This window comes from Fukomys damarensis, unplaced genomic scaffold (assembly GCF_012274545.1).
Source record: "Fukomys damarensis isolate Sample0158 unplaced genomic scaffold, DMR_v1.0_HiC HiC_scaffold_26, whole genome shotgun sequence".
Taxonomy (NCBI): domain Eukaryota; kingdom Metazoa; phylum Chordata; class Mammalia; order Rodentia; family Bathyergidae; genus Fukomys; species Fukomys damarensis.
Window position 1 is genome coordinate 17,990,987 of NW_022900938.1, and position 25,861 is coordinate 18,016,847.

General features: G+C 39.6%; 1 protein-coding gene across 7 annotated transcripts in view; it reads right to left on the reverse strand.

The window, feature by feature from the left end:
- Positions 1–25,861, reverse strand: part of Osbpl6 (oxysterol binding protein like 6) — a 117,110-nt gene that overhangs the window by 34,504 nt on the left and 56,745 nt on the right. For 2 of the 7 annotated variants that reach the window (XM_010636764.1, XM_010636763.1), the window contains exons 4-12: positions 25,012–25,104; positions 19,548–19,670; positions 16,710–16,763; positions 15,505–15,618; positions 15,219–15,389; positions 12,217–12,349; positions 8,762–8,865; positions 8,082–8,174; positions 3,800–3,874 (exon numbers count right to left, since the gene is read on the reverse strand). In XM_010636764.1, coding sequence (XP_010635066.1) covers positions 3,800–3,874; positions 8,082–8,174; positions 8,762–8,865; positions 12,217–12,349; positions 15,219–15,389; positions 15,505–15,618; positions 16,710–16,763; positions 19,548–19,670; positions 25,012–25,104 — 960 coding nt within the window. The remainder of the gene's footprint in view (positions 1–3,799; positions 3,875–8,081; positions 8,175–8,761; positions 8,866–12,216; positions 12,350–15,218; positions 15,390–15,504; positions 15,619–16,709; positions 16,764–19,547; positions 19,671–25,011; positions 25,105–25,861) is intronic. The other 5 variants (XM_010636767.1, XM_010636765.1, XM_010636770.1 and 2 more) reach the window with 3 other exon arrangements.

Here is a 25,861-nt window from a genome sequence, read left to right on the forward strand (position 1 = left end):
AATATTTCCAAGGCTTACTGGGGAAGCGAGCACGATAATTCCCCCCTAAATTCAGCTAAGCATGTCACTATGTACTGTCCAAAGCATTTAGTATCTGGAATTATCATGACACGCTCCTCTCTCCTCTGTGAGAACCCTGACTATCCCAGGCTGGGAGATGTCAACAGCTTCATTATCTTATGAGGCTCAAAGTTTCTTCCCCTTCTAGATTTGAAACAGAGAAGTGGCAGTAAATTATTTGAGAAAATGGAAGGGGACTTAGGTGGACATCTGCAGACAGACAGAGGAAATTTAACTGTAGGGATGCAAAATCAAGAAAGAGCAGTCAGACCCTACCCCTATGGGAGGGAAACAGAGAATGCACGGAAAGGTTAGTGGAGATCAGGAGGTCATGGTGAAAGTGAGAGTCAAAGACACGGGAAAACCAGAGATTTTTCAAACTTAAGGACATGACTTCTTCATTCGAAGAACCACAGAAGAACCAACATTGGGAAAAAGAAAGTGAATGTTTGGCGAGGGGGCCGTATGTATTGAGAATCAGGGAAAAGGGTTTTGCATGCACTGAGGAGTCCTCAACATGCCCAGGACTCAGCTTGCTTGAGGGTCTGTACTGTGTGCATTTGTGAGGGGTTTTAAGGGCCAAGAGGCTGCAGAAGGGCTGTTCATTATGTAGTGAAAACTGAGAGAGGCCAGTGAGGACCCACACTTGACCCTGGGATAATGGCCTCTCTCTTAAATGTGGGACTGAGACGCTGAGAAGAAATATGTAAGCTACAGATTTCTATGTTGAACATAATGGAGGCTTAAACTGGCTATTAAAACAGTAAAAGTGGTTTTGTATATTACTCCCAGGGAGTTGGAATGCTCCATTCAAACTGCAACAAGACAGTTCCCCAGGATATTGAAAACTAATTTTTATATACTTTTGACTGAAGATGTTAATACTGGTATCTTTCTTGTGTGTGGAACGGGTCATTTTAATTGAGAAATTCAAGAAATAAAACTGAGAATACGAACTGGTATGTATTAATCTACCTAAATGAATATCTCTTCAGCCTGAGGACTTATTCACCTAGGTTTTCATTCATCATTTTGGACACTGCAGAATTAATAATTTAAATGGTAGCTAGTTTCTCTGTCTGTGATGGTTGGAGTGGGAGCTGCCAACAGCTCTCCAGGTTTATACCTGGGAACCCTTAATGCTGCATTTGGGCCTTTTATGTTGCTCTGGAAATAAATCCAAGGCTTCCTTGAAATCCTCTGAATGGAGAGGAAACTTGATCCTAGCGTACTCTGGGACCAGTAACTGTGGTTTGGAGTGAGGAAGTCAGAAGATGCTCTTAATATTCGTCTAAGAAGTGAAAAGAGAAGCAAATTGAGACTAGAACTGTTGGCTCTGAAATTTAGCAATGGTAAACATGAAAGAAAGCACACACAGTTGTCTAAGATAGATCCTAAGCTTACAGGTCTTATCGAGCCTGTGGGCAAAGTCCCCTGCTCCTGTCATTCTTGTTATGTGTACTGGAGGACAGCAGCACTGCCTCCTCCGGGATCCTCAGGGCTCTAGCAGGGGAAGGGACCGCAGTCTGTTTCCGAGATCCTGTTCTGTGGGTCTGGCTGATGCCGTGAGGTGGCCATTCCGAGTGCTAGTGTTAAGGGTCAACAAGAATAAATACTGGAAACATCTCCTGGGGTATATCTTTCTTTGGCAAATCTCATTTGCCAGATATCAGAGTGGGTGAGGAAATAAGTGACTAGGAATCATTTGGAAGGATTCTAGGCAAAAGGCTTCTCAGAATTGAAGTTATCAAATCAAAGTAGGAATTAAGGGAAACTCCTGCAGAGTCATCAGGACCAGGTCCCTGGGATGAGGAAGAGGGGCTGCAGGATCCAACTGAGGGCCCTGCTCAATGCTGCTGTTTTAGTAGGGAGTTCAAACTACAGATCCTAGAGGGCTCAGAGTAGCCTCCTCCCACCCCAATTTATTCCTGAAAACATTACTAAATATTACCAGTGCCTTTTCTCATTAGACACTTCTTAGTTACTTTTATAACTTCTGCAGGTACAGCTATGTTGGGATAGAGATGTTAATGACTTTTGCTTTAAATTTTTCTACCCTCCATTTAAAAAAGATGAGCTTATTCTATTCAAACAGGTGCTAATCCCAGTTTTATTACATTTATTGTATGTATCTGTAATTTTAAAAAGTAACAGAAAAAGACAATTATTTTCTGGCTATCTTAAGAGTTCATTGTTTAAAGAAACAGTGTTTTCATAAAATCAATGACCTTTCTCACATTGTGATGTTGCTCTCTGTCTCATAATCATTTGGACTTCTAAATTTTATAAGTGAAAATTACATTTAAGAATTATTTAACTGACTGTACATGTATCTGTCAGAATTTGTCAGCACACCAATGCCACAGATTATTCATCTGCATGTGAAAACATACACTGACCATGAAGACAATTTTAATAATTTATTGGTTCAAATAGTCACAAAACTGAATTTGAGTCAATTCCCTAATAAATTCCAAGACACGGGTTGTCTCCATAATAAAAAAACAATTCTGTTTCTCAAATAATCCAACTATACACCTGGTTATAAAGCCAGAGACAATTACTAAGAAAGTACAAAGCTAATAATTTTCATACCAGTAGCCATTTTTCTACAATGCAACCAAAATCTTTCATTTTTCAGCAATCTTCTCTTAAAATATATCCCACCTTTACCAGGAGCAAGACTACTGTTCATTTAGGAAATATGTAATAGCCAAAAAGCCAACATCTATAATTGCTATGAACTCAATACTCTGTATATTTTTAAAAAGTGGTGATGGAGACTGAAGGCCTCAGGCATCCTAGGCAAGTGTTTTACCCCTGAGCTACATCTCCAACAGCAGTAATACTTAATTTTACAAGTTCACAGACTTTCACGATTAAGCAAATGTATGACTGTATGATTTACTTTTACTCAGCAAAAGGTCTTTTTTTTCTTTTCTTTTGCCCAGGCAGGCCCTGAACCTCCTGCTTTGGTCTTCCGAGTAGCTAGGGTTAACACTACCATAACACTACTTAGCAAAAGGTTCATGTATTTAGATATTCTATTATATATTCTATATGGATTTTCATCATTCTTTGCAGTCTACCTCAGTATGTTCTTTATTCTCCTTATATCGATTCTATTTTCTCTTAACAACAACAAACCCTTGAAATGGATTACATAGCCTCTTACTCTAGTTTTTCTTTCCTACACTACATTTTCATGTCAGAATTTTTTCCAGAAAACTGTTTTCTGTTGCTCAGTGTAATTTGGGTAAAATCACCTTTTCTTACCCTCTCATTTCTTTCTCACATCTTTTTCAAATATTCACAGTGCTACAAAAAAAGAGCACAATTTATGTCTGTAGTAACATGAGTTTTCAGCAAAGGAAATAGCAGTTTCCAGTATCCGTATGGGGAAAGGAAAAAACCCAAACCCGTAGATTTAAGAAAATCTCCCACCACAGGGCACTGTACACAAGTTTTGCAAAGTCGAGTTGAAGTTGAGTTTAAAGCATTTCTCATACTGACAGAAGACGTGGAACACAGAACCACGTCATAGTTCTCCACTGCGGAATGAACACCATGTCCACCTTCTGCCACGCAGAGGCAGTCAGAGAGCATGCGCAGGCGATGCCAACAGGCGTGGCTACCGAGGATGCCACTGCGCATGTGTGGCACCGTGGGACCAGAGGTTACCCTCGCACACGCTTTCTCATTCTTATTAAACTTCCACTTGAGATTGAAATCCACTCACTGTGGTAGCCACTGCTGCCGCTAGCCTCTGCCGGCGCCGGGTTGTGCTGAACTGGCCCTTCGCAGGTGGCCCTTCCTGACAGTGAATGGGAGAAGAGAAGGGGGCAGAAACACGGGATGGGGAGGGAGAAGTGGGGTGCGGGAGGGTGAAAGATAATCAGACAAGGGAGAGGGAGAGTTTTTTAACTGAAGTTGACTTTTCTTTAAAGAATAAAAAACAAAAACCCTTAGCACTGACAGAGCTCTAAGGGACATTCATGCAGTGACAAATGGTCATTATTCTCTTTGTAAGTCACTCAAACCCTGTGCAAAAACCTTTGTGAACACATCCCCTACTTCAAAAGGAAGAGAAGAGTTATGAACTGATGGATAATAGTCTGTGATTTTAAGGTAAAATAAGTGTGCATACTGTTTTTTATTCATGTGATGTCATATTATATGGAGTCAAAATGCATTCAATAAGTGGCAGAAACAACACGTTTGGGAAAAACTGATTATATAATGTGAAACTGCTAAAAAGGAACAGTTTGTAAGGAGGGCCTGCTATTGGCCAGGCAGAAGTTTAAAACATTTTATGTTTCTTACTGAGTAAAAAGGAGAAGGGTACTAGGATTCCCCAACTTCCCAATACAGCCCCCCATCATCAAGCTTCCTCACTAGGATTCAATTAGAAAGAATGCTGGCATCTTCAAGTTGAAGAATTTTCCAAGGAGGAAGTCAGTACAGGATGGGGGGGGGATCTCAAGTTTCTCAGTCTGTGGAGATAATGCCTAAGAAAATCAGCTATGAAAAACTGAAAGCAAAGATTTCCTTTAGTAATGGGAATCTCTGCATAAACCAACAGAAGAATCTTAGAGCTCTTTCTCATTTTGTTCTGCTTTTTAGAGGGTGGGTTTAAGGGACTTTTCCTTCTAAGGACTTTATTCCACCTGACAAACACTGAATCTTTAAGGTGGTGTTCAGGAATTTCATTGTCTATTAACTAAGAGGCACTTTCTTAGAATAACTTAACACTTCACACTGAAAAACAACGTGAGTGCTTTCCTACATTTAGTATGACAGAAAAATATTGTAAAATCTTATATCTGATTCTCTTTAAATTTTCCAAATATTTAATATTTCTCTTCCATCTTCACAAATCTGTATACATGTATGTCACACACACACATACACACACACACATAGACAATCTGTTCTCCACAGAAGGTTTTCTATACAAAATCCCTTTCTACTTAATGTAGTAAAAGGAAGAACTCATTTTTACCATTTTCTCCAATGTTTAGGGATTGAGTATTTAATTCATGCTATTAGCAGTGTAGGAAATCTAGCAGCATTTTCTCCAATAGCACACCTTTAAAATTATTGCCTTCTTGCCTTCCTCTGCCTTGTAATACAGCAAAATTGTTACTGCATAATGATATTAAAATTACTAATAGAATTAGAAAATTTAAAGTTTAGGAGACAGGAAGTCCATTTTCTAAAAGGTAATCTCAGAGAACATTTCAGGGCAAGTACTGAGTTCATAAGATACACAATAGACTTGTGAGGCCAACTACCCAATGGCATCTAGTAGAAATATAGCCATTCTGGTCCAGAAGATAACTGTCACATTTGAGTCAAGAGCATGATCTAACCTACACAAAAATAAGCAATCGAATATCCATGATAACACATTCTTCATTTTTATTGTCCTAGGCCAGTCTTTAAAATGATCTATTTTATAATTATTTAAAAGTGACAACTAAGACAGAATGCTGAATGCAAAGTTCAGGGACAAAACATCAATAATAACCACTGCCATAACCACCAGCAGCAGGCCACTGGGTTCTTCACAAAGGCTGAGGAACTAAAACATGCACACAACAGAGGGGATGGAAAATGAGCTGTCACAACAGGGAAAGTGAGATGATAATGAGCTTAAAACCAATCCTTGGCATTACAGTCAAAAAGCATTCAAAATAGGAGGGGAAAATCTGGGTATTATGGTGGGGAGGAAGTAGGAGTAAGGCTCAATCTAATAGAGTAAAATGAAATCCTGCGCCTCTCTGTAGTCTAAATACTACTGAGTAATGATATTCATAGTCATCTCTGGCTGAACTTCTGGGTATCTAGCAGTGATGCACGTTGAAGAGAGTTGGAGGAATTCCCCAGTCAAAGAGAATGAGCATCCTGAGGGCTCCTGAAAGACCTGGTAGCTCAGGTGAGCAGAAAAGGTCCAGGACGGTACCAGATTCTACAGCATTTCAGTCTTCCATGTGCTTTGCTGAAGTCCAAGGGAAAGTGGATGTTCTGTAAGAGTAATAGCTTATTGACGCCTGAGGTCTATTATTCCTGCATGAAGCTGGAACTACATCTTTCACTTTTGAAGGACAAAGATTCTTTGAGCAGGGGAATGAGATGATATCCATTTTCCTCAAAATCAAGGGCCACTGTGTTACTCTTTAGCAAAACAAAAATAAAGCGAAAGAGAATAAATAAAAATTTTAAAACAAATGACACAAAGATGTTGAGTACAAACGGAGAGATTCTTCCTGCATTTTGAACAATTTTTTCCCCTGAAGACTCAAAAAATTCTTGATAACTTCTCTGTGTACTTAAAAGCATAGCCTATGACTAGGAGGGGTAGTCAGAACTGTATTCTGTTTCTGTTTCCACTAGAAATAATAGGATAAAAAAGAGGTTGTGGTGAGCTTCCTGGCCAGGGCAGACAGCAAGGGATGTGGCACTCAAACTTGCTGACAATGAACCCACCCAAGACAACAACCGTGAATCTGCTCATTGGCACACTTTTTGAAAACATCAAAATAATATCTGTTCACAAATGCAGATGTTCTTATGATACTAGTTTTCTTCTATTATTTTATTTAAAAGAATGGTTCTTTTATTTACAAAATGATTCTTTTTTTTTTTTCTGGCTATGAGACCCACAGATACCAAGGTTAAACACGCATACACACACACACACACACACACACACACACACACACACACACACTAATCACAAGATCAAAACAAATAAAACTGCCAAAGGCAATTTTAGGTAATTTTCTTGTTAAATCATTTGGCAGATTTGTCCCTAAAGTATTAACTTTATGAACAGAAGGGAAAACACAAAAACACACTGAACAAAGGAACACAAAAAAATTGCATTCATAGGATGTAAACATTCTAAATTAAAAATAGATCTTTAAGTGCATATGAAAGTTTATTTTTAAAAATATCAGATTAGTAAGTTTGTCAGTTACATCTTGAGAGTTACAATGCACACAATGTTATTGAAGCAGTTAAATTAGAGCATTATTTTGTTAATTATTCAGAAGAAATAGAAGATATCTGAAAAGCATTTCCTTTTAACCTTTGTATTGGGATATAAATTGATTTATAGTACAATAAAAAGCCAAATAACGTCTAATTTTAACTGCACAAGGCAAGAATCATTTATAATATACAGCTAAGATAAGAACAGTAGAGACTCCAGCTTAAATATCTGAAAGATGATTTATGACTCAAGTTTTAGGCATGTGCATATTTTATTTCATTGCAAAGCAGTAACAAAAGAGGGCCTCTAAAAATTTACAATTATTTATTTCAAGTCAAAAATTTTTTCAAATAAATTTCAAGGAAATTTATCACTAGTTATTATGACTAGATTTTAAAATGTTTTTTACAGGTCAAAGAATATCTATTTTGCAGAATCACATAGTTTTACAGTTGAAAGGGAATTCAGAAATCATCAAATTTTCTCCATCATTTTACCCAAGAGCAAATGGAGGCTCAGAAAATTCAACAGATGTACACAAAATTACAGCCAGAAAATCACAGTGATTAGACAAAAACCCAGATATGTGGGTTATTCCCTTATTCTTTTTATTGATATATTAAAAACTTGGATGAAGTTGACACATAAAAGGCCCTTTTAAGATCTATTGCAGTGTATATAAATGAATGTTCATTACAACCCACCAAATTTTTAGTCTACATTTTAAAGGGGACTTTTTGTTAAAATACGTTTTCATGGCTCAAAGGCTATAACTGAGAATGAAAATGCTACTTTCCAGCCATATTATACACTTTTAACCTTCTTTCAAATTCTTTTCACTTATATTCAAGTAGGCAAATTAAATAGATTTCCCACTATTTCAGACAATACAACTCTGTTTGAAAAGCTCTGCTTTTAAAGTAGTTAAGCTGCTCTCTCAAGCTAATGCCCATTTACCGGAATATAAAGACTAATACTTTAAAAGTACATGAAAACTTGAAGGAAGGAAAAGTAAAATCTGTACCTGCAGTTGTATTTTTGTATCTTTGCTGACACTTTTTGTTCTCCAGCGTCTTGTGACCCGCTTGTCTTTCTTTGAGATATCTACACAGTTAGCCTACATTGCACACATAATTAAAAGCAACAAAAGATCATTTAGTTCAACGGATAATACACATGCAGACAAAAAGCATAGCAAGTTAGTGTAGAATCATGTTAGTACCTTCAAGCAAACCAGGCAGGAGAGAGAAGAGCCACATTAAAAGCAGAGACAAAGACTAAATTATATTTTAATTGTAAAATATACTTTCCAGATGTGCAAAGTAAGGACAACAGGATTACAGAGATTGAGCAGTTTATTTCATGAAAAGATGGTTATAATTCTGTGTCTAAATTTATATTTTCAAAACTGTCATTTCTAAGGCAACAGAAATAATGAAAAAATGATTCAGATATATATTTCTACAGCAATGCATACTGTATTTGAAATGTAAAACAGTTTTTTAAAATTCATCTTTTTTAAAAAGTCACTTAATTAACACAATGATATCAAGATCCAAAATATTAAGAATAACTCCAGAATACAAGCTACTTGGTATTGCAATTATTTCCCTTTAAATGTCACCTTGTATATTCATAGAACAATCCAGGAAGTATCAAAGGTTAATACCTACGTCTTTTTACCAACATCAGTAGTAGGTTTACCTGCATGTCAGTAAAATTAGGTGCTGACTGAGTTCTCTGAAGTATCTCCAAATTTTGCAGGAGTTTGCTAAGTTCCACAAGGTTTGATTGGCAATGTGCAAGATCTAATAAAGATCAGACATAAAAGCATGTTAGAATTAGGGAGGGGGTGGTGGCAACTGTAATAAAAGGAAGTCAATGCCGCTTACAGCAAATATAAGGCAGATCCATGTCTATATGATGGTAACATAGGCAAATGAAACAAAACCGACCTTTCTCTGGTGCAGAACCATAAAAGCAGATGATTTCAAAGCTCATTCTTACCAACTAATGATTCTAAGTGTAGAAGCCATTAAAATCTCACTCACACCATGTGATCATTTTCCTGATCTGATGGTTCTGTCACATGGGCAAAGCATTTAAGGGAACTTCAGCAGTCTTATGGTCGAATTTTAGGGGCCTGTCTACTTATCCCTCTGAAGTGGTTTACAAGGTCCTTGTCTGGAATTTGAGTGGAGTTAAAGTCAGGTTCAGAAAAACAGAATGGAAGCCAAATGAGGCGGTGCATGACTGTAATACCAGCATTCTGGGAGGCTGAGGCAGGAGATAGCAAGTCTGAACCCAGCCAGGCCAACTCAGTGACTTAGGGAGATCTCTTCCCCAAAATAAAACATTTAAAAAAGGGTGGAGATGTAGCTCTGTGTAAAGGTGCTGGGCTCAATCTCTAATAACACAAACGCAATAGAATACAAAATCAGTTGAACATATTCATAATTTAGCTCAATAATAATATTGCAATGAACGATCCCTTTCAGGTCTATTAGAGACATGATACTAATACAGTAGTTTATAACTGTGGGAAAAAAGTGCCCCAAGAGTCAAGTAATTTCCTTATATATTTAAGGTCAGGGCTAATCCATGAATAGCCAGCTGCTTTAAGTATTAGAACTATACAAATCAGATATATAATGTGTTAAGTAAGGAAGGTGTTGCACCTTTTGAAATGTAACTAGTGAAACAACCAAGAAATATTCATGCTTTTGAGATGCAATAATAGGAACTCTCTGACAAGTAACCAATATAGATTATTTTTAAACTTCAGTAAGAGATTTGAAAAGGAGTGCTGATAGGAGTTGGGGTCATCAGAGAAGATGCAGAAAGGATGGTCCATGTTCTGGGTCTGGAAATTACTGGAAAGGTTTCACCGAGACAGGACAGTGGGGAAGGGCAGAGAGGGCACTGTAAGTCGGGGAGAACAACCCTAGAAAGGCCTGCAGGCAGGAATACATGAATACGTTCCCGAAAGAGCAAAGCTTGGTTGAGGCTGAAAGGATCTGCGGGCCTGGAGTCTCAGAGCATGGGTTGCTAAATGCTGGGTTAGCAGTCTGTGTGGAAGCATCAAGAGCCAATGGAGAACCACTGAAGAGAGTTTTGCATTAAAATTACTTTAAGCACAAACAGTTTTGAGGGCGTATTATGCAGCGAACAAAGAACTGGCTCGGGGGTTAGTCAAATATGTTTTGGTTGTAGTCCCAATCTCTCCACCAGGGCGGCTGTATAACCTTGGCCAAACCTTCACCTCTATGCATTTCACTTTCCTCATCCACACAGCTGGCACAGTAGCAGTAACTGTGCTTTGTGGCTGAAATGCAACACAGTGATGCCTGTCTGCTACATGCTAGTCCAGGGGCCGAAAATAGGCTCAAGACTAGTAATTTCCCATGAGCCTCTGAGCAGGATGAGGCAGCAACGCAAGAGACTGAGGTAGAAGAACCATCAGAAGGCAGTGCGACACCGAGAGACAAGGACAGCAGTGAAAAGGCAGGAATGGAATTCAGTGCAAGACATGTAAGGGGGAAGTTTCCGAAGGAAAAACAGGCAGGACTCTGTCTGGGCTGGATGAGCAGGGAAGGATAACACGTGACCTGAGTTTCAGCAGTGGTTATGACAACAGCATTGAGGGCGACAGGGAAGAGCAGGCATTGGACCACATTTTGGAAAGACACAGCTGACATGGGAGTGGGACATCATCTTAACACCCACTCTGGAGTCAGAGTGCCTGAGTTCGAATCCCAGCCTCCATTTTAGCAGCCATGTGAACGTGGACGAGGTAGTGACCTTCTCTGACATTTTCCATAGGAAACCTGGGAATCACTGCTGCTTGAACTTAACGGAGTCCTCAGAAAATGCAGTCTGGCTTCTTTCCCCAACCTGAAATTACTGCACTCAAACTAAGTCTGGCTGTCATTGAACTCATCCTGGAAAATCTTAACGGACTACCAACTAGGTGTGATTACAAATATAAAATCCTCTTAAATCACATTTTCAAATAAAGGTTGAGTTTGGGAGGTAGGTATCTGGGGGGGTCTGATAAAAATCCTGTGGACATGAACAGTGTGTGGCAGGGCACATCTGTAATCCCAGCACCGTGGGAGGCTGAGGCAGGAGGATCACAGCTCAGCCTGGGCAACTTAGCAAATTACTAAGTACTTATTTCAAAATAAAAATTTTAAAAGGGCTGGGTATATAGCTCAGTGCAAAGACCCTAGGAGTGCCCCAGTACTGAAAAAAAAAAGATAAATAAAAAGAGTCACAGACTTTGCGTTCACACACTGGTGGTTCACTCTGTTTTCATTATCAGGCTCTTTTTGGCTGGGGACTCACAGATTGCCAAATTTTCATTTTTCTCAGTGAGAACATCAAGCAACATCTAGCAATGTCTATTTTTATTATAATTTCATAAAAGAAAACTATTTTAATCCTGGCATCATCTCAAGATTGTTACAAAATTTAAGTCAATTGAGCCCTCCTGGGTACTTTTTACATTGCCCTTATTTTTCTCAGTTTTGAAGATCAAATGGAAATTGTCACCTAGAATGGAAATGGTCCATGGACCACGTCTGGATGAAGCTGCTCTGGCTGACTGGAGGGGAGGAGAAAGGAAGAGGAGATTAAGAGGCTCCGGGAGGTACAGAATGAGGCAACTGTGTGTTGGTTCAGGTGTTTAACAACGGATGCACGCAGAAACAACACTTGTGAGTAACTATGGACATAAGAAATAGCACTTTGGAGTTCCGCCGCTAGGGCTGGGTTGCCAGGAGACAGACATCTGTTCAGTGGGCAAAACAGAGTAACTGAGAAGGAAATGAAGGCTGCAGAAACGCCCAGGAAAGGAGGGCAGAAAAGAGCCCAGGAGTGTGGGTGGGGCATCTCCAGGGGTGGGGCAGTTGGGAAGTCCTGAGACAGACAGGAAAGAAGGCCAAGGTGAGTGGTGATCAAGGCAAGGGCAAAAGCCAGATTCCCTGGTTCTGTGGGGCAAGGGAACTGGGGCCGTGGGTTTTAGAAGGATGTAGTGTAGAAAAATAAGGACAGACGAAGGCTACGAAAGGGCCAGGCAGGACGCAGTACCCACCATGCGCCATAGTGGTTTTGATTTTTTTGCTTTGGTTGGTTTAAGCTCCATGGCAAGAACTAACCTTCTGCACACCTGTCCATTTCCTCTGAGTCCTGCAGCCAGGCTGCCACTTTGCTCTGGCCGGTTGTACAGGTCGCAGGGAGGCTGTTGCTGCACGGCAGCGGAGACTGCCATGGAAAGCTGTTCGGCTGCACCTACAGGGGAGGGACACATGTGGCAGAAATAGTACATTTAATAGCTGCTAAAAAATACCAGCATCCTCAAAGCAACATTTTTTAAAAGAAAAGAATAAAGTGCAAAATATGGAGGAATCTTCTTGCTAAACATGGTGGTAAGAATTCAAAAAAGACTCAAAACAACAGCACTCTTCATTCAAGTAAGGGAATAGCATTCAAGTATACTGCATCTGATACACCAACTCAAATTCTCAATAATTTTAAGTGCTCAGTTAATTTGTATTTAATACAGTGTCCTTATTGCAGAACATTTTTTTATACTGTAGATGGAAACCATGGCCTTTGAACTTAAATACATAACCAGCCCTACTATTCATTTTTTTTTTTTTTAATCTGAAGACTGGGTCTTACTAAGGCGCTAAGTTGCCTGCCTTTGCTGGGCTCAAACTATGTGACCCTCCTGCCTCAGCTTCCCAGAGTGCCAAGGTTACAGGTGTGTGCCGCCACACGTGCCTTTATTGCAGAACTTATACCTTAAGGCCTTTCCTTCCAAAAGTTCTCTGTGCTCTATTGATCAGCTCACTGTCTTATAAACCACAAATGATTCCCAAATCTATTATCCACCAATATGCAGTCTTATGCTTTGAACGCTTATTGAAAATTATATAAAAAGGTGGTTTGACAAGCTGATTTTACATCGAAAGGATTCTATGTGAAATAAAGTTGTGTGAAGTATGCAGGTACACAGTTGGGTAAGTGAAATAAACACTCAGTGAAATAAACAGAAATTTGTTTCCCAAGAAGCTGAAATAACTTAAAAATTCCATATTTGGTTTCAATATTCAATCACAACTGATTGTATCTCTTCTGAATCATTATGAAATGACTGATGCACACACTTAGCAAACCCAGACTTATTTATTACCAACACAGGACCACAAGCTGATTAACATTCAAGAGCCCCGTAATTTGGCATATAGAAGGAGAGCAAAGTGATAAAAAAGCTCTTTTAGATCTTTGTTGCATTTTAATAAACCTAATGGAAATCTTTCACTGAGTTAGATCTTACTGATATGTCATTTGCTACTACAAAAACAGAGCTTTTGTGAAAATCACAGTTGAAGAACTTCCTTTATTCCAAGGCAAACAGTAGGGGAGGATTTAATTTTAGCCCATGATTCTCAAATATCACCCAAGTTATTTAATAAATAAGGGGAGGGATGAAGTAATGTATCTTTTGTCAATACCTTGTGCCAAAGATGAAAGCAGAAGTTGGAAGAACCGAAGAATTACATTTTTATATTTTAAAAAGAGCCACTTGGAATACATTTTTTATTTTATTTGGACTGACACCCGGAAGCCTAGAGAAACTTAAGGACTAACGTGGAATTTATAAGCTCCCAGACTTCCAAGTCCCCTGACCTCCTGATTCGAGTCCTTTTATTACAGAACCAGTTGGTCCTAGGGTTAACCCCACATTGATTTCAAGGAGAAAGGTAATCAAATAGTCCTTAGCAAAGATGCAACCATCATGAAATATTGAAAGGTCTGAGAGCCTTGTGAAATACAAATAATGAGATTTAAGAAAAATGGCATTGGTAATTGCCATTAAAATAACAAAATATTGACAACAGTAATGTTTCTTTGAATATGATTGGTTAGTCTTGCAGTTTCTCCATCACATTTCATAACAGTTTGCAAAGGAAACCTGGTTCTGTGTACTACCTACACGCCTATGGAAGGAAGCAGAGGATCTCCATGGAAATGTCCTTGAACCCAATCATCAGGCAGCTGTCTCTGTCCTCAATTTCAGGTGCCAAGCGTGAAGCTGCAGCACCCTTGGGCCCTGCAACGCTGCTACGTTTCATGAAACCTAATTACTGAATCAAAGGCAGACGCAGCTGCCTCTCTGCTTGTTGTCTTAACCCTGACTTGAAAAAAGGCAACACCTATAGCTTCTTAGCTTTACTGAAAACAAACTCTTATACTACAGCCCAAAGAACAACTTCAGCATCCATGGTCTGTGAGGCATCTAGTATAATGGAAAGGGCACTGATTTTGGAAACAGAGATATGGGCTCCAATCCTGGAATGGCTATGCCACTTGTAGACAATTAACTATTTTTCTTTGCACTACTAGGGGTTGAACTTGGAGCTTCTGCACTGAGTTAATCCTCATTTCCCCCATTAAAACTTTTTTATTTGGAGACAGACTCTTGATAAGCCACTAAATTGTCCAGGCTGGACTTGAACTTGCACTCCTTCTGCCTCAGCCTCCCCAAAATGCCGGAATTAAAGGCATGTGTGCCACCATTCCCAGCTTTCCATTTCAAATTCTTTACTATCTCTGAACTTCGGCGGTATGAAAGACGGGAGACGGATGAGCATCAAATGCTTAACACAGTACCTGGTGAACGAAATAGGTTACTACTTATGTTACTGTCGCATTCTCTGTCTTACTTGCATTAACTTCATGAGGGAGTTTACTAGTCTCTCCCTGGGTCATGTAAGTTGTGACAACTCAAGGCAAGAAAGTAAGTTTTACTTTTAAAACTGTGTTGTCTTATTACCACCCAGGAAGGCACCAGATTTCTGAGTGTTGTTTAAACAAGTGTGTGCTCTCTTCTCAATATTTCTACAAAGCCACAGAAAAACAGGAGCTAATCTGTTCATCAGAAAGGAGAAATAACTCTAATATACTTGTTGATCCATATTTCTGCCTAATCCATAGTTGCGATCATCTTTGATCTTAATGTCACTGCTGTCTTCTGAGTGTCAACTCACAAAGCAAACCTTGTATTTTTAGTTTTTTTCAAGTGAGACACAGCAATGTAGTTCCATAACTTTTTAAGCAATTTCCAGGATGATTTGTATAGAGCAAGGCATACCTTTCCATCCACAACAGAAACATTGGCAGCTGGGGAGGATTCAGCTGTGGAGGTTGCAGGAAATATGTGAAAACTCGCATCTCTCGGTGATCTCACAATTTCATTCTGCCGGTACAAGCGATGATGGCGCAGTTTGGCGACCCAGGCATCAAACCAGTCCTGAGATTTCACCTGAAAGCACGAGCAAGAGGAGCAGGGGCTATGAAACCAGTCTCCTATCCACTACCGGTGCAGGCAAATTACTCACCCTGCTAATGACAGAGAAACTGTTGAAATGTGATTTCACCTTCAAATGGTAGATGTGCTCCTCCGTGTCAAGGTCTATCCTCCGAGCTTTCTTTTTTATCGACATGACGGACAGTCCGACATCTATGCTTCCGTGGACCTTCCCCTTCTGAATCTGAAAACAAGAGATTGGTAAACAGGATAGAAGGATACCTGGTCTCATGTGTTTCCACACTGAACTTCAGTGAGGCTGCAGTTTGAAATTTATCTACGGAAAAAGGAACGGCGAGTGAGTGGCATACCCACCTCTTTAGTAAAGAGAAAATGGTCAGGGTTCTGAAGTTAATGGTTTTTAAAAGGAGGCTAGTTGAACTTGCTGTGACTTCTCAATAATTTCAATGAGTAATACTATTCATCTTGTTCTTGTTTTTGGCATAACCTAGTCAACTTTTCGTAATTCTAGATTGTATAGCTTGTATCCCCTCAGAAAGATATTTTTAGTTGTTTCTAAAATAGCTGTGGTCAACTTTCAGAGAATCCCTGAAAAGTCAGCTGGAAAAGAACTGCTAGGTCAGAAACGGGCAGCTGGGAGCTGGGAGCACGGAGCAGCTGGCTCCTCCTCCTGAGTGCTCCCTTCAGACTAAGGGCATAGCTGATTCAGTGGCAGAGATGGGGACAAAATGTAATCTGAGCCTTCAGTTCTTTTCCCTACAGCACAATGATACGCAGGGGGATTTTTCTCATTTTGCATGCAAGTAACTATTTAAATATTAAAAGTAATTTGGAGCAATACTAGAGTTGGGATTCCCAAGATAAAAGTATGTTTGAAATAGAAGTGAAGTTCAAAAGACAGTTTTTAAGAGGATAGCAACAAGAACAAAGATTGTCCTATATCTCAAAAAAGCACATCAAGGAAAAGTTTACTGAGAGATTAAAAAAAAAAAAAAAAAAGGATATTTGCATTTTTCTCTCCAAAGAGCGATTTTGTCAACATGTTACTTTTAGGGTTAAGCTTCTGTTTTTAATAATGTATATAAAATAGTTAAGTTAAATCTTCATGCACTAGTCTGAGGTCTTATGCTATCTGGAATGTAAGTATGAACACACTGTCTCTGGAACATGCAGATTTGGTAGCCCGTTAAATATTACAAACACAGACATGCACAAAACTCATAACCACGCACAAGGCTTGTACAATGACAGTGTTTACTCACTTCAAGCAGAATTCTAAATCAATCTTTGAAACGTATCCTGTGTGCTACTTACATCAAGTGGTGCCTTTGAATATTTTAGCATTCCATTATCCAGGACAAAAAAACGCTGCAAGAACCAAACACCCTAGTTATTGTCTGTACTTTGAAATACATAAAACATTTGCAAGTGTGGGTCTAAAGCTGCTTTGCAATTATCGACACATTTGTTTATTTTAATGTAGAATTTAGTGCTTCTAGACACGGTCAGTTACGCTACATTGCAAGGATATCAGAGCTTGATGTCCATGCTACTAATGTACCAGGGTTGCTTTCTTTTTAACACATAACTTAATGGGAAGGAATTTTTTCACCATGATTATTTTTGACAAGGGGGCACTCTCATGACCTGCCATTATGATCTTTTAAATGAACCATGATGAATATCTTTTTTTTTGAGACAGGATTTCCCTATGTAGTTCAGGCTGGCCTTGGACTCACTATATAGCCTGGCCCCAAACTTACTGAAATCCTCCTGGCTCAGTCTCCCAAGTGCTGGGATTATAGGCATGTACCACCACACCTGGGTGTTTTTGAAAGACAGAAATGAAAATAATCTGTATTAGGGTATAGAGCTTCTGTGAGGATCTCTACACAAGTCTACAGGAAAGTTTTACCCTGTAGGTAAACTCCTGAACTTGCCCTGGATACTGTACCATGGAAAATTTCTGAAAACTCATGACCACTATAGAACTAGTCGTCTGGATCTATGGAAAATCGAGTCCTGGAAAATTTAAGTGACCTTAACAATGTGTTTGTATTATCCATTTAGCAAATGCTCACATTCCAAAAGAGATTAACAATTATTTTCAAATTGCATTAAGGCTTAAAAATATGAGGGGTTTTCTGACGGGAGGGGCAACTTCATCTGCTCCAAGATCTCTCTGGCTCAGTCTGAATGGATTAGCAATTTTCAGCAAATCCTCAAGAACTCTGCTGCTGATTTCCCTTCATGGGCAATTCAGGAGGGAACAGCTCCCCGGTCCCAGTCACCCAAGGAGTTCAATACCCTTCTCTAGTTCAACATAGCAAGGAGTCTTTCTGTTGCTGGAAAATGACTGTGAGGAAATGTTTTCAGGTGATTCAGAAACTCAGAGCTGCTGAGGTAGCAGGTGGTCAGGTCCAAGGTTACCCTGCCTAGAACTCATAAAAGGCCACTGCAACCCTTTGTTTCAGATTCGGGGGGACAATAAACAAGTATGAAAAGAATCTCCTCAACTGAAAAATACTCAATGACTCAATTACTTATGTTCTGGGCAACTAAATGGACTAAAGCTTGAATTGATAAACGGTGGTCCTGGGGAGCAGGAGAAAAGGCCGCCTCCCACTTTTGCAGCAAAACATTCACGGGCATAGTCCAGAAACTTGGATCGAACCACAGACAGTTTTGCTGAAAAACAGACTGAGCGCTAAATTAAAGCTGGCAGTTCATATAAAATGTTTCCTTTGACCATCTTTTTCTTCTGTCATAGAATTTTAGCAAAGATACCCTGTATGATACTACAGGGAAAGAGCTTACTTAGCAAGGCCATTGATTTAGGGAAACACAAGTCACAGTGCAAGGCAAAGGTGATCCCAGGAAGGATCAAGTCAACCAAATTCAAGGCAAAAGAACGGTGTGGGGAATCACTGGCACTGGGTATAACGTAAGTTAAGGGAAGACGGTGTTGAACAACAGATGAGCTATTAGCCAGAAGCCCCTGCTGGCCTGTTTTCATTCCACCTTTGGGAGAAGAAGTTGGGGCCACATTTTAAGATCTTTTCATTCTAAGCCTTTCCCTTAAAGTGCACAAAATGTTTCTTCCAGGAAGTTGTTATAATCTACAGCCTTCCTGCTTTGAGCCAGTGGGTGGCCACCACCTGGCCATTTGGGCTGACAAATCATTTGGGAGATGAAATCCGCTGGTAGAGGTGAAAGCAGGTAGATTTATTCTTCCAGTGATGTCATGGATGATACTGGGTGGTCCCCAAAGTCTTAGATTGAAAAGGGAAGAGAAACTTCTGGGCATCACAGATTTTCTTTTTGTTTTGTTTTGTACCGGAGATCGAACTCGGGTCCATCCGCTTGCAAGGCAGGCAGTGGAACCACTGAGCTAAATCCCTGGCCCATCACAGATTTTTTTTTTAAAGACACAGTTTTGATCTCTTGTCCAGGACTTGATGAGCTCAAGTGATTCTTCCCTATGAACATCCTATAGAGCTAGGACTCCGGGTGGGTACTATCATACTCAGCTGGCAACACAGAACTCTTGTTACTCAGGTAAGTATGATAACGTGGCAAAAATATTTCATCCCCAATTAAAATTGGGAGAGGGGAAGATGGTGCAAGGGGAGAGAATAAACTCTAAAGGGTAGTAAATGTTCATTATCAGTTATCTTCCAAATTTAATTTGTCCTGGTAACTATAAGAGTTTATCCCAAGGAACTAATTAATATTCAAATATAAATATGTTTATTAGAACATCATAACAGCAAAAAATTAGACAAGTGTTGCATATCCAGAATAAGAAATTGTTTAATAATAGTGGCATATACCACATAAATCCATCCAATGGAATACATGCATACATCTTTAAAAATCTCATATTTATAAAAATGAGAGCATATCTACACTAAAGCAGGTTACACAATGATATGCATAACCTGGGTTTTAAATATCACATAAAATACTATTCTCTATGTATGCATATTACAGACCTTAGACCCATATCAGTACAATAGATTGCAATTCATATGGTTGAAAATAAGGTTTTGAAAACTGGTTTCACATATACAGCATAGTCTTGGCTTCCCACCTAATAAGAAGATCTTCTTTGTGATGATGATTAGAACTTGAATCTGAGAAAATTGTTACCTTGTGCCAGCCTTTTAAAGGCCATTTTCTTTTCTTCAGCATAAAGCCTTCATGTTTATCTGGTTTCTGTACATTGGTTTGGCCTATTTTCAGCCCTTCTATAATTTCCCAGCTGTCAGCTTCCTAAGGAAAAAAATAAATAAATCCCATATTTTCTGTGTCTGATGATACTCTTGAAGCAGATTCTTAAGCAGAAGTCGCTATTGAAGCAACAGTTGACCCACCAGAAGTACAAGCGTTGTTCTAGAGCACATTCCAACATTAAACAAATCAGGCACTTTTAACTGAAGTTAAAATGAGTTTCCTAGTAGATCTGGAGGCAGGCGGGGTGGGGGGGTCCACCGGAGACCCATGATCGCCTCCTTGTCTACATAGATTGGAAATTACCTGAATTAAGATGAATTTTTCCAGTTATTCCCTAATAAAGTCCCAAAATGTGACTGACGTTTAATGGCAAATGTTCTACGAGCATGCAGACCTGTCTTTCTGTGTAGAAATGCAAAGGCTGCATTTGTCGAAAGTGGCTCATAACCTGCTACTAACAGACATGAACAGCTCTGAGGTCGGTTTTCTCCTGGGGTGGCTACCTGCATTTCTGAGTGCACATCAAACATTCTGCTCATCAAGTGCGCACCCAAAAGTCCAGGCTTTCAAAGGTACACATCCTCTCCAGAACCCATGGAAGGAGTACCAGCCTGCAAGGCCATGAAACTGGATATGAGAGCAAGGAGACTGCCCAGTGCTACAGGGTGTGCTTAATGTCTGTCTGCAAAGCTCTGGGTTCTATCCTCAACATCAAAATAAAAGTAAATAAAAAAAAAAAAAAAGAATCCTAGTTTGAGAGTCCACACACTTACTGTTCTGTTAAAAACTAATTGAATCAGTTTCCTTTTTTTTTGTTTTGTTTTGTTTTTGAGAAATGGTCTTGCTTTGTAGTTCAGACTAGCTTTGAACTCACTATGTAGCCCAGGCTGGCCTTGAACTCAAGGTGATACTCCTGCCTCAATTTCCCAAATGCTGGAATTACAAGCATTTGCCACCATACCCGGCAATAGTTTCCTCTTTTATGCGATCTTTTTTATCAGATTATAAATATTCAGATTTTCTGAATGCCTGTAAGACTTGGTGACACTGCTGCAGGAAAGATGCCAGTCTTCAGTCTGATGTCCCTGCTGAGCTTGGCAAACCTACCTGGCTCTTACAATATCCAGGGTTTGAAAAATCCTAGGATCAGGAGGTTTCTAGGGACCTGTGCAACTCTATAATAATCACTGACCTGGCAAACACCAAGGCAGTCCACAGTCTAAGGCTCAGGCATGACACCTTGGAATGCGACACATCCTTTCAACAATCAAGCAGAAGTTTTAGCTCCTGAGGCAGGAACAGGATCTTCATCCCCCTTGTAAGACTGCTGCCTCCTGCTGGGGGGCTGCGGTGCAGTGCAGGGGGACAAACCCTCTCAGGTAACCTTCTGTGCTACCCTAGCTTTGGAAGGGTGGGCACTCTGCGCCAGGCCCTTCCCCAAGGGAGGGAAGCTGGCTTCAGAAAGGTTTGTTCTATCAGGAACATCATCAGTGCAAAGAACAATGGGCTCAACAGAAATGGCCAATGGAATTCATCTCAGGACAGATGGCTTTGCTGGCCCAAATAGGAGGTGGTGGCTGTCCAAATCCTGTTAGGGAATATGAGGCTCAGAGGAAGAGGTATCCCCATCAGCTACTGATAAGGACTTGCAAGCCAGGGAGTGGCTAGGTAGTCACCATCATTCTTCTTTTCCGCCTTTTTTTCCTGAAGCCTGCTTTCCCTGCAGTCAAGTTTAATCAATGTTAAATTCCAGTATATGTGAATAGGGAAGGACTTTCACATGAAGTTATGTTTTCAGAAGTGGCTAATACTGCCTCATTCTAACCTCCTCTCAACAGCCCTCTACACCTGACGGCATGCCTCTGCTCTCCCTACGCCCCACCCCAGGAAAGCCAACCTAACTGCGGTCACTTCGTCATCTTCGAGGTCATCCCTGAAGAATATACTACACATAGCTCCGGTAGAAACATATCTACTGGTGTTCATTCGGCAGCATGCAAGAGCCTGGAAAGGATCTTTAATAACCCAAGAACGGATGTTCTACTTGAAGACCATTTTTAGAAACTGTGATTGATCTAGTCAAAACTATTAATGAGATATAGTGATTTTTTTTAAAAAAATGTTTCTGATGAGATAATTTTAAGGTGTAGAAACTATTTCTTTTGGACAACATAAGTCCAAGTAGTACTGTTGCATTTTCCACTACCCAGCAGAACGCTTCTTAATACGGGATTGCAATTCAACAAGTGAGAACTGCTTAGGAATAATGTTACAATAATAAGAGAAACAGTAACTTCTTATAGAAAGGCTAGAATTTTGGTTTTCTACTTTTACCAGAAAAGTAGGTAAACTATTCTATTCCATAAAAATGATAATTACTAATTCTTTTTCAAAAGTTTGACATAATTAAGAAATTATGAATAACCGTCCATAAATGTGTAAATACATCCATTAGATGAACAGAATTCATTGGATTTTCCATATATATATGTGAATATATTTTCTGTTCTTAGATGTCAGTTACATAAAGACATTGTCTTCTTTTAGTGGCTTCATCCATGGGTAGTATTTCTGGTGGAACAGATTTTTATATCTGCTAGGTCTTATTTGAAGACTGGTGTTTAATTTTGCCTTTGTGTATGTGTGTGTGAAAGAATGCTATATATAATCTGTGAAAATGGAAACATTTAAATAATCAGTACGAATGCATTTCTTTTCCTTTTTTCCCAAATTAACTCAGATGTAGTAACAGCTCGTCCCTCTGGAGCTATGGCTATTGATTTCTATCAGTGTTTTTTTCTTCAGTGGGAATTTAACTGGAGAGGGGAAAAAAAGGATAAAATATAAAAGGCAAAAGGTTAAAATGTAACATAAATGCTGTAACTCTGAATAAACAGTTCCATTTGCTCTGATGTAATATTCCTCTGCCGAGTGAAAGAAATGGAAAAAAAATTCTAATATAGTTCTTCCAATTAAATAAGCTGTCAAGCTAACAAAGAGGCAGAGGATAAAACCAGAGCAAACAGTGTTCTCCCTATTTCAGTTATAAATGCTGATGATAATGTTACAAACAAGTTCTGTAAGAAATGAGCAACTCATCTCAGTACAAGATAGAATCTTCTATGTTCTTCTATCTGTTATGTTGAAATTCTTTCCGCTATGCTTAGTAAACTAGGTCTATCATAAGAAAACTAAGTATCTTTCTGACAACTGAAGAATTTCTTTTGAAATTTCAATTGATATTTACTTTCTGCTCAAAGTCTCCACTTTTTCTAAGTGTACTTAAAGCAGAGACAGAAGTCCTAATGTGATCATGTCAGTACTAGACCTAAGTCAGACACGAAACATCTTTGATATTATAGAAGTTTTTAAAATACTTTTAATCTAGTAACAATGAATAAAAATAAAAAATGACCTAATAATAGCTTGAGCTTATTCACTTGCAAAACACAGGGACATTTCCTTTCTCGGGAATATACCCCACGGGTGTGCATGAGTGCTTAGGTGGGTGGGGTGGTTGTAGGGGGCGGGTAGGATCACATAAAATGCTCTAAGAGTTGAAGGCCTCAAGCAAAACATTTGAAACAAATCCTGAGCCGGGATAATGTGTACTTTGAACAAAATTCTTCCACTACCGAGCAGTGCCTGGGAAGTCCACCTTCTCTCAAAGGAGCTGAGAGATGGTGAGAGGCTGTGCTGCTCAGACTGGCCCTCTAATTCCGTGGGGCCCAAGATTTTTCTGTACCTTCTAATTAAAAAAACCCCAACCTTATTCGGCGTACAGCTAGATCCAAATGGGGAACAGAAAGGATGCTGCTGGGGCCCCACTCAAATTCCTTGGTCAGGTCACTGGACCCACCCACACCCCAGTTGCTGTGAGCCAGGCCAGCTACTTCTCTGGGGAACTAGTGTTTGACCAACTTGAGGCCTTTAAGCTTGGGAAATTAGGCTGGATTATCATTAAAGCAAGAACACTAGTACTGACTTCACCAAACTGGGGCTGATCTCTCAATCACATGTTCTAATCCAGTGCCTGGCACAAAATAGGTGCTCAATAAATTTCAGCTGCCTTTTCCATTGCTCTATTATCTGTCTTCTACTTTGTCAAGTGTAAAAGTGCACTGATGTTTCAAAGAGACATATGAATTTTATTTACCAAGTCTTCATTCTCTATCTGTTGTGCAAATAGAACTCAGCCACTTTCTATTTCTCTCTAAATTATATTTATGGTTTGGTAACTCCCCCTTTTAACTCCGGTCTGACAGCACAAACTGTAGCTTTGTAAAGTCTTCAAAGTATAAAGAGGCATACGTGTATATATCCATCCCACAACACTAAGATAGTAATGTAGTCTTCTTTTTTACAGATTATGTTTCATATTGGAAATGCAAAATGGAAGGATCAGCTATACATGCTTAGAAGTTAACTATCTTTGGAAATAAAATGCTATTTTTATAATTGAATTCAAAATCCTCCTGCATTCTATTTTCAGAGTTCCTTGATCAGGGAGCCAACACTGAACTTCTCAGAGAGGGGTGGGGGTTACCTCCTTGACTGACTTTCACCTTTTAGACATAAAAGAATGTGTGTGCTTCCCTAATCTAAGGAAGAGCAGGCCGGAAGGAAGGAACTCTGGCTCCCATGACACAGTAAAGCCTGAATAAATGACCTGCGCAGTTCTCCCCAGAGGTGAGGAGCCCAGAATGGCGACCGTGTGAAAGGCCCGGTGGGCAGGGATGATGTCACCTTGCAGGTCATGGGCAGCGAGGGAGCATTGGTTGTTGAGCTGGACAAATTTAAGTTTGAATTTCTGCTCTGCTACTTAACAGCTTTTTTGCTTTGGGGGGAAAAAACCCTCAGTTTCCCTTCCTGCAAAAGATAACAGATATCTCCATGGAGCTGTTTATAAGAATTATATTAAATGGGGTAATGTATTTAAGCACTCAGCAGAGTGTGGCCAACAATGGTAGCTATTATTATCATAATCCTGCTGGACCCAGTGAGTTTTTCCCCCATTACTTTGGCACAGAAATATTTACTTATCTCGGCTAGAGGGAATAACAATACTTTCTGTTTCCCTTTCCCTTAAAATAAAAAGAATTCTAGCCCTTTGTACATTGCCCTGAAAAACCAATGTAAATTATATTTTCATTACTCTCTCCTTACACCAGGCAGAGAGAAACCCTTGTACTGCAGGCAGAAGGAAGGTGGCCTTACAACTGGTGTCACAGCTACCTTAGGGCAGCCAGGTGTAACCGTTACTCACAGTTCATTTGGCCCCAGGCAGGCAGGACTCCATCTGAGGCAGGCTGTGGAACCACTGAGCTAACCCCCCAGACCAGAACTCCATCTAAGAAAGCCAACCATGTCTGTCACTGACCTTGGAGGTGGGGACTGGCTCCGGTTCTAGGAAATGGCGACTTACAGAGGGCTCGGTGCTAGAGGAAGCAGTCCTCTCCAGGGTGTGGATGCTCTGAAAATGAGTGGGAATGCAGGCTTGGGTTACATATAGTTCCTCACATCAATGGGCATTCAGGTGAGATCACACAGACCACAGAACAGAGAGCAGTGTTAAAAAAAAAGTGCCTCAGAGACCAAAGGTAAGGGCAACGGGGAGAAAGATGCGTCAGGGAGGATTTTATCTTCTGTCCTATGGACTGATGGCTAAACATCAGCTGCAAAGCTCAAAGGAGTCAGAGTAGGAGCTCTGGAAAAAGTTTAGTACACACAAAATATTGAATATGTCAGACATTTTTACAGCTTGTTGAGAATGACACATCTACTACTTAGGCTAATTAGCGTTGCACAGATGTATTTGCCCATTTTCCCAATAGAAAATGGCAATAAATAAAGGGAAAGGCCTAAGTCAAAAAGCACAGAGCCTTAACACTGTTCAGTCCCTCGAGTTTCTTACAGAAGTACACAGAGAAGAAAATACTTTGTCAGATACAAGAAAAAGTAGATGTCTTTTACAAGACTATGAAGAACATTCCTTTAAACAAAATAAACAACAGCTATTTAAAAGCCTTTAGTGATTGTTCAGAGTGTAAAGAGTTCCAGAGACTAACAAGTTTGAGAACAATTTAGATTCTAGAACTTAAAAATTTGTGATTATTATTAAAATGGAGTATTTTCATATGTATATGTTATTCCCTTTTTCCCCCCATAATGCTTCTTTGGAGGGAAAGCATTTTTTTTTTAGCTTTAATTGAGTTTATTGACATTTTAGG